Source organism: Gavialis gangeticus, unplaced genomic scaffold (assembly GCF_001723915.1).
Source record: "Gavialis gangeticus isolate Ggan-Ray unplaced genomic scaffold, GavGan_comp1, whole genome shotgun sequence".
NCBI classification, from domain to species: Eukaryota; Metazoa; Chordata; order Crocodylia; family Gavialidae; genus Gavialis; species Gavialis gangeticus.
Window position 1 is genome coordinate 18,501,815 of NW_017729002.1, and position 9,531 is coordinate 18,511,345.

At 42.0% G+C, this 9,531-nt stretch overlaps 1 protein-coding gene across 1 annotated transcript in view; it reads left to right on the top strand.

Moving 5' to 3' along the window:
• Positions 1 to 335: 335 nt before the first annotated feature.
• Positions 336 to 9,531, top strand: part of DNAJA3 (DnaJ heat shock protein family (Hsp40) member A3) — a gene marked incomplete at its 5' end in the record, with an annotated part of 19,229 nt that continues 10,033 nt past the window's right edge. Inside the window, 5 exons of the mRNA XM_019507562.1 lie at positions 336 to 560; positions 1,324 to 1,407; positions 2,288 to 2,479; positions 5,013 to 5,165; positions 9,151 to 9,298. Coding sequence (XP_019363107.1) covers positions 336 to 560; positions 1,324 to 1,407; positions 2,288 to 2,479; positions 5,013 to 5,165; positions 9,151 to 9,298 — 802 coding nt within the window. The remainder of the gene's footprint in view (positions 561 to 1,323; positions 1,408 to 2,287; positions 2,480 to 5,012; positions 5,166 to 9,150; positions 9,299 to 9,531) is intronic.

The window sequence follows — 9,531 nt, forward strand, 5'->3', positions numbered from 1 at the left end:
AAATGTAGTCTCTTGTGTGGATCTGTGCTCCTCACTCATTGTCTACGACAGGTTTCCCTCACTTTATGTGGGTTCTGTACATGCAAATTCGCTCTTACGCGATGCCATCCCCATTATGATTATGCCTTGTGCCTGCTGTTGGTGAGTACCAAAATTATCTTGTAAAAGTAGTAGAAATTGGTCTGATGATCAGTAAGTCGAGGTATTGGAATGTATCCCTATTTGTTACATTGTAAAGTGGGTTCCCTTTATGCGAATTCGAGTTATGCACCATTTTCCTGGAACATGTGTACAGCGTAAAATGAGGGAAACCTGTATGCAAGAGCAGGCCATAAAGGACTGGGAAAGGTTCTGGGGAAGGTCTGTGGTTTCTCACAATTTGTCTTGTTTTGACTTTTTTCTTTTCTGTCTGGCTTTTCTTAGGAACTAAAAATTATCCTTTAATATGTAATGCCTTGTTTCATACTGGTTCCTCGTCTTGTACCAAAGAAGATTATTACCAGATATTGGGAGTTCCTCGAACTGCTACCCAAAAGGAGATCAAGAAAGCCTATTACCAGGCATGTATGCTAAAGAAAAATGAAAATGGTTTAATTTCATGAATGACTTTGTTTTGAATTTGGTTTTGTTGGGGAGAGTGTATTATGACCCACTTTTTACTCTTATCTGAAATATACCCAAGTAAAAGCTTCCAAGTACTGTCATACTAGTGTTTTTTTTCCTTGCATGGTGGAACGAGGCAGATGATATATTAAAGGAAGTTCAGTGCCATCAGATAGATTCAGCACAATTGTCCATGGTTAAATATATTATTTTGGGCAGTGGCCAGTATCTTGTACATCAGGGAAGGCAAAAGCCGTGAAACTCATAAATATTAGTAAAAAGCTGATTTTTATTTTTGGTATTTTTCTGTGGCCTTTCTTCTTACATTCTTTAAAATTTTTTTTTTATCCTTAAAAACCTCTAAAAGTAAGCTTTCAGAGTCATTGGTAGCAAGATCATAGTTATGGTTCACTCTTGTCATTATGCATATTAAGAACAGTCTTGGTGAGCCAGGCCGTGTATGCAGTAGGTAGGTGTCGATTGGCTGGCCCAAGTGCGGAAAAGCTTTGTGATGCTGCTTTTATTATGTTCCTCATTTTAGGGAATATTATGTACAGTAAATTACTTTGAATATGCATTTGGTCTCCTCTGTAAAATACAGATTTGAAAGCTACGTTCTGGCTAATGACTTTCTGGCATGTAAAATGAATTATATAAGAGTGCTGACAGTGCATTTATTTCCCTTCCATTTCAAATATGCCTTTTTCTTTTTTTGTGTAGCTTGCCAAGAAGTACCACCCTGATACAAATAAGGATGACCCTAAAGCTAAGGAGAAATTCTCTCAACTGGCAGCAGCCTATGAGGTAAGATGCCAGACAGGTGCCTGGTGGTGTACTGTGAGGGAGAGATCAGTTTTACAGACAAAATGATTGTTCTTTCTTTTCATTTCAGTGTGCATATTTCAGTAAAATAATTGTCATTTCACTAGTAAGAGTCCTGTTTTATAGACCTGAGTGCAAATGGGCCAAAAATATCCTATCTTTTGGAAAGTGATCATCTAGCTATAATACTTGACTGGTTTATTTTGGGAATATTTCTGGTCCATTCATGCATTCCTGTTCCTTTGTGTAAAAATGAGCTACTGTTACATGTGTTAATCATGGAAGAACTGATTACTAGAATAATCTCTTGGTCAGAAGAAGGACAGGTAAGTGGCATAAAAAATGGCTGTTTGAGAGGGCGGGATGCTGGAACTTTTCTCCCCCCACCATAACTTTCTCAGATGCCTTTACCTTTTCTGGCCTCTACTTTATCTCAGTTGCAAGTTCCAATATCAGTAGTCTTTCCCGCTATATTATGTCATTGTAAGTCATTTGTGCTTGCCTTCAAATAGTATTAAACTGAGAACCTGATCATCTTCCCTGTAACTAATATGGTTATTAGGAAGTATTTTAGCTTATCAGCTGAGCTTTGCTGTCCAATGTGTATGAGAAAAACTGAGAAGGCTTTTTAATATATGGCATTATCTTTATTCATGACAAAAGGTAAAGTAATTCTACTGGCATAATATGCAGGGATTTGAAACTGGGCTTTGACAGCATTTTGCATGTCTTACTGGTAATGCATATAACCTCTTTTCCATGTAGCGTATCTCTAAATATTTCTATCTAGCGTCAGCTAAGCAGCTCCAGTTCTTTACTGAGGGAGTGTGTTCTAATAGTATTGTATTTATTTGCTCCATAGGTGTTGAGTGATGAAGTGAAGCGAAAACAATATGATACCTATGGCTTTGACCCTGGCTCAGGGGATACTGGACATCAGTATTGGCGTAGTGGTCCCACGATTGACCCAGAAGAGCTTTTCAGGAAAATCTTTGGGGAGTATTCAGGGTCTGCTTTTGGAGATTTTCAGACTGTCTTTGACCAACCACAGGAGGTATGGGGGATAAGTGTTTGCATCATATTGCTGAGAGTGGGTTCTGGGCGCATGCAGTAGACTATCTTTTTGTCAGGCTCATGGCAAGTACATCCATTCAATTCGGGTGATGATTAAGGCTATTTCAGTAACTCTGAAATGGTAAATGACATACCTAAGACCTGGCTCTTGATATTGACTAAAATATCTTTGTTAATCGAGAGACTTCTGTTTTTCAACACCTGCATGAGGTACACAGGCAGAGGGAGAAATATTTTTTGGGGGGGAGGGAGGGAGGCCTGAGCATGTGCATGCTTCCCAGGCAGGAAAGTCTGGCGGGAGAGGTAAGGGGATGGGGAGGGAGTGGGGCTGGGGCTGGGACCAGGCAGGTATCGGGAGGGAGCTGAGCTGGTGCCAGGGTTGGGGTCCACTGCGCCTTTGCGGCCACCCCTTCTCTTGTGCCTGGAGTTGTTGCCTGGTGTTGGCACTCCCTGCATCTGAATCTGCAGCCCTGCACCAGCCCCAGCTGCTTCCATGCACCAGCCCTGCACTGCCCAGGGGGGCCTGGAGCTGGGGGCCAGAGCAAGGCCAGCCTCGGCTGCACTACCAGGCTGGTGGCCTAGGACCCCCACCCTGCCCTGAGTTGGGGCGGGATGTGGGATGAAGCCATGGCTTGTCTGGAAGGTGCAGGGAGGGGGTGGCGGCTCCCGCTGCTGCGCATATCCCAGGAGACATGGTGGGGGTGTGCCCCCAGATCTGCACAGGGCAGGGCAAGTTGCTACTGCAGGCAGGGGCCAGGGCAGTGCTGGGCTGTTTCTGGTAGCGGGAGCTGGGCTTCACTCAGGGTGGGCGGAGGTGACATTGGGAGGGGGGTCAGGTGGGCTATGGCAAATTTTGGGGTGGCTGCACCCCCCCCCGCCGTAACCCCCTCCCAGTGCCATAGCCCTGGCCCCAGCTTGCAGCAGCAGCCTGCCTTGCACAAATTTTGGGGCACACACCCCTCCATGCCTTCCGGGTTGTAGCAGCAGTAGTCATGTCCCCCAGATGAGCTGCTCATAGCTTAGTCCTGCACCCTGCTGGCTGTGCAGTGCCTGCACCAGCCCAAGCTCCACTTCCTCCCCACCTTTGCTGCAGGTGCTGGAAGCCCTTGGTTGGTCTGCCTTGTGACTGTACCGCTGCCCTGTGTTTGGGGGGGCTAAGCCCTGTTAGCACCACCCTTCTGCTGCCTGTGGTGAGGTAGCTCAGTAAGGAGACTGGCCCAGAGAAATGGTGCATTTGGGGTTTTCTGCAAGGATATTTACACCAGTCAGTGCTATCAAACACTAATTCTCGTGTCTTCTAGTTCTGTTCAAACAGCTGCCCTACTTTGTTTGCTCAAGTTGATCTCTGATTTCTATTGGTGTTTGCTTTATGCTGTGCTTTAACTTTAAAAGCTGTGAAATAAGGCTTCCTTCCACTGGCTTTTGGGGTAACTACATAATTGGTGCCACTTCTGGTACTTGAATTTGTGCTGAGACAAATCCTATTTGTCTTTGTTTAGTATGAAACGTTTAAATCTGAAAAGCAACCAGGTAGACTCTTGGAGGAAAGGGTGTAGCGAGCACATGCTTTGCTGTCAGCACTGCACATAAATATTGGTGCAGCTGGCTTAATAACCAGAAATTACCTTTTTTACATTCTGATGCTGTAAGCAATTTTTTTGCTGCTACAAGAAGCACAATATGCTAGGTATCTCTGTCTTTCTGCTGATACTTCTCATTGCTAAGTGATAGGTCCATCAAGATACAGTGCATGCCACCTTTGGCCTTAAAAGCCTTCACTCACTACCCAGTCACTTGCAAGTATGGTACACACTACAAGTACACAGTTGTTACACAAGTATCATGGTTTTCTCTTAAGGCCGTGGTGCTTAAATTCTGATCCACAGAGCTATCTCATTCACAGGTCCAGAAATTTGGTCTCAGGGGAGCAGTAGAAGTGTTAATTGCTCCCGGAGCTGCACCAGTTAACACTGTCTGCTTCCCTGCTGCCAAATTTCCAGACCTGTGGGGAACGCCAGTCTGGATAATATGGCCTTCTGCACTTGATCACACTGGTGCATAAGGTTGTGCTGTAGCTGGATCTGGTGCATCAGATCTGGCTTATAGGGCTGTTCCAACATGCTGAGCCCACATGCAGGATCTAGCTTGTTGGATCCATGCTGCTCATCTAGCCTGTGGGACCAGGGAAATTTATGCCCTTAGGACAGTGGTGCTCAAAGTTTGGATTCCTTCTATGTTTAGGCTTTTCTTCCCTTTAATATATTTTCTACAATTTGACTGCTCTTTAAACAGGTTTAATAAGCTTCTTCCTTTTTATGTCTCCCCAGCCCTACAATGTGAACAGTTTTGCCTGTAGATAGTCAAGTGTGTTCCCTTTCTGCACTACTTTCTTTAAGCATGTTAAATGGTGTTTTGATTATGTTTTGAAATGACTCTTGGGTCTAAAAATGATTACTGATTACTTTTCAGCGTATGTGTTAGAACTTTAATTCTGCTATTTTCTTTGAGATTAGTATATCCTGGAATTGACATTCAATCAAGCAGCAAAAGGTGTTAACAAGGAGATTGTGGTGAATATTAACGACTCTTGTCAGAGGTGTGAAGGCAGGGGGCATGAACCTGGTACCAAAATACAGTCCTGTCATTATTGCAGTGGCACTGGCATGGTAAGTGCTGTTTAAAAATGTTACCCCAGATAACAGATCTTCTTTAAATGTTCATTTGTGATGCTAAGGTCTTATTCATACTCTGTTAGCTTAGCTTTCCTAAAACATCAGGATATCCAGATTGAAACAAGTTCAGTAAAGGAGGCTTTAACTTTTTAGTGTGCCCTGTAAATGCATTTATCCTGTAATACTTTTTATTTAGAATATATTAACTTTCATTAAAATAATTTTGGTACAAAAACTATTACTGTCCAGAATAGCTAGCTATTGTAATTTGTTTTCTTAAAGGTCTAGCATTCAACTTCTTAAATTGCTTATAAGTGAAATGCTATGAAATAGACCAAAATATGAAGGCCTTCATATATTTTTTCCAGTATGTGGGAAGTGACAGGAACTATCATGAGACCACTTTATTTGTGAATTATTTTATTTAGACTCTACTCCATTTAAGAGCTTCTAAATATATTCTGTGAAAAGAGGGTATTGAGGACAGAATCATCTCATCCGATGAATGGATGCAACTTAGTCATTGAAGGTCTTCTGTATACTGTGTGTTTGTATGTGCTTCAGCCCTTGACTGGTTAACTTCAGGAATAAGAGAATAGTTTAGGTTGCGACCTTTTTTTCTAAGTCTAGTGACAAGCTGACCAATTAGCATGATGTCTGCTGTGCATTAGTCCTCTAGGAACACAGCTGGCACCTAATTATGAACTTGTATTGTTATTCTTTGTGAAATGGTAACAGCTTTCATTCTCTGCTGATGTGCTAAAACTAGTCATTGCCCTAAAGATAAAAGTTCCTAACAAATTCTTGCTTTTCTCCAAAACTCAAAATTACTATGTGACAAGGTATTGGTTAGTTTTCTGTCCTTAGCATAAGGATGTTTGGTCTAGAATTGGCTGCCTGGAAAACTGGGGAAGGAGGAAAATGCCTGCCTTCCGAAAAGCCAAGCTTTTCACTGGGAACCATAGGGAAGGCTTGAACCCTAACCTGGGGACATTTGTGAACAGGGTGGATTTGAGTTAAATCAAACTGATTTTAAATTATGATTTAAATCACAATCTAAATCACTAGTCAGGAAGCCTCGATTTAATCATTGTTTTCTACAAAAAGTGCATTAATACTCATTATTCACAACTCAGAGAATAACTCAGGTTTCATTTTTAGAAGATACACACTGTACATTTTAAAGCTGATTTATTTTGATATTTTTTTCAGATTAATTTTATAGTTACATTGGAAAACTGAATTATGATTTGGTTATTTTATTTACCAAAGCTAATCTGAAGCAGATACTTGTGAAGTCATTGGGAAGTGAACTCTATCTCCAATTCACTAGATTAATCATGGATATTTGGGGATATTTTTCCCACGCTGTATTAGGTGGTCAACAACAACTGTCACTAAAAACAACAGACGCTTGAATTGTTTTACTTACCTAAAACAAACTTATGTATTGTGGATATTTTTCTTCAACAACAAATGCATGATTATTTAAAAAAAACAAGCATCTGTATTTTTGAATTTTTAACTATGTTAGTTATAAATGTGAAATGTGTTTTTAACGAAAATTAAATAGATTATTTCAGCCAGGTCAGGATGAGAAATTTTAAAATACTGGGTTATGCAGCAAACTCAGTCTTCACTTTCCTCTTCCTGTTTATTCAGACTGGAAAAGAAAGACAGTTTGCATTTTGTATGCATGCCTGTTTTACGCACAGGTAGAGAAACTTAATTAAAATATTCCCAAACGGGGTCTCTTTTACAGCCTGGCAAGCCTGCTGCCATGATAGATTTTCCTCTCTGCCATACTATTCCCTCACTAGATCTCAAATCAGTGGAGAGGCTATACTCAGAAACTTATCCCTCTAGACTTCTGAAATATTCTGTTCAAAATACTTCTCTTGTTCTACTGCTCCTCCCTCCTTGCATTTATCTCCAGACTCCTGCTCTTTGCCCATTTCTACTCCACCCCCAGCAACTCTTTTAATTTAACTTCTTGAAACTTTGCACATTTAGAGAGAGGTAAGGGCTTAACCCTGTGTACACAAACTTGCAGAGACACAAGAGGGCTGATGGGTAGGTAATCAGGTCTGTTACCTCTCATTCCATATATGCTGTTAACAAGGATGTTATCTCTAGAGACACAAATACACAGTTTGAGAACTGAAACTAAGCATCACAGAGATGCCCAATGGGATCTTCTAGACTGATCACAGAGTCCCATTGGGTAGAGTATTTGGCTTTAATCTTTACTAGAGGAGCCTTGGGGGGGAACCCCATAAGATTGGGCCCCTAATATAGTCCATGGCCTGTTGGGATCTATTTATAAAACTTTTCTAAAAAGGTTACATGAATATAGTTTTTCAGTTAGTATATAATTAGAATTCATGATCCCTATTCAATGATGATGACTTCCAGCTTTAAAATATATCTTAAATTAGAACCATTTTTATATAGGTTTGTTTAGTTTTTTTAATCTTAACAGAAAAATAAAAAAAACCCCATTCAATCAAAAAAATCTAATTTAAATCCAAAATATTTATTTTTTTATTTTATTTTTAAATGGTTGGGTTTTTTTATCCAACCTGTTTTTGAAGGCTACCCATTTTACTACTGTTTTTATAAACCTTATGCTTTTGAAAGACTTTGACTGCAGTGTTTTTTTCTGCTGAGTCATTTTGTTTGAAGAACTGGGTTCAAGCAATGCTTCTTTATGTTAGTGGGCATTGTTTGTTTATTCTCATATGATAGAGGTCCCTGGCTCATTAATTAAATGATACTTGGGGCTTTGCTAGAGTTATGTACATGATTGTAGTATTACAGATTTTTGAAGGCTCTGTGTGATAGATTTGCACTGCTTGGTTCATAGCAGCTTTGATCAGAGTCACCACTGATATACTCATTAACATCCTAGTTCCTGTAGCTGAATTCTTTCAAGGAAAACTTTTTAGGGTCTTGCAGTGAGTATGCTCGAGTGAAAGAAGTTTTGGAACTTGCAGATAGTGACTGAGTAGGTTATTGGATTTGCAGAAATACTGGGAAAAGGCAAAAGCTATTTTTCTTGTGCATAATCTAATGGGCTATAAAATCAGAATGGCAAAATTTTACAGCCACCTTTTGGCACTCTTTAGAAACTGCAAAGCAGTGGAGAATCCAGGCTTTCTTATTAGAAAGACTTCTCTCCCTGATCTCTTTTCAAGGTTTTCTTCTGACAATTTCTGTTTCGATATCAAACTTTCTTCCTGCTGGTAATCTAGAAAAAAAGGGCTCATCCGTTGGGCAGGGAGGCTGGCTCCCTGCTGCTGCATGCACTCTCTGGGGGCAGAGGCAACCTGTGCCCCCCAGATTTGTGTGTGTTGCAGGGGCTGTGTGTGTGCTGCCCACTTGAGGCTGCAGCTCAGCGTGTGAGACCCACTGTGGCAGGGAACAGTGGAGCCAGGCAGAAAGCTGTCGCTGCTGCGAGCTCCGCCCTGCCCACTGCAGAAGGCGGGAGCCCTCAGCAGTGGATAGCGCACAGTCCTTGCCCCACGCACAGATGTGGGGAGCATGGGTCCCCCTACCCCCCACGAGTGCATGCCACAGCAGGAAACACCCCCTCCCTCCCCCTGCCCAAGCCCATAGTGGACAGGCAGCAGTGGGGGAGCTGGGCTCCGATCCACTGCAGCAGCTGCCTCCTGCCAGAGGCGGGGGGCTGTGGACCCGGGTGCCTGGCTCCATAGCCCTGGCAGCTGGCAGCCCCCTCTGGCAGGTCTGGGAGAGCAGGAGCTGTGTATGGGGTGTTGTAAGGCACCAGCAGGGCCAGGGGGCTGTGGAAAGGGAGTGAGGGGCACCAGTAGGGCTGGGGGTGGGGCTTTCATTTTGGGGGGGGTTTATACGATTATTTGCAATTCATTTATGTATTTATTTTAATAAGGGGAAACCAGGATCCCTGCTGAATACTAGGAAAAGTTTCATTTAATCTGTCTGTTTCCTTTTTTTCTAGGAAACAGTAAATACAGGCCCTTTTGTGATGCGTTCTACGTGCCGGCGATGTGGTGGTCGCGGTTCCATTGTGATAACACCCTGTGTAATGTGTAGAGGCACAGGACAAACCAAGCAGAAGAAGACTGTGATGGTCCCTGTGCCAGCAGGTCAGTGTCTGTTTTGGCATACAGCCTATGCTACATAACTTGCCTATTACAGAGGAGTTGCAGTTATTTCTTCTTGTGAAGATTGCCTAAGCTTATATAGGGAATGTGTCTGTTATCTGCACATTTAAAGGTGAGACAGAAAAATATAAAAGATATGGATCTGCAGCAAGAATGTCTAGATGAATATGGATAGTTTCATATCTATGGTAACTAAAAAAAAAAAAAAAAAAAAA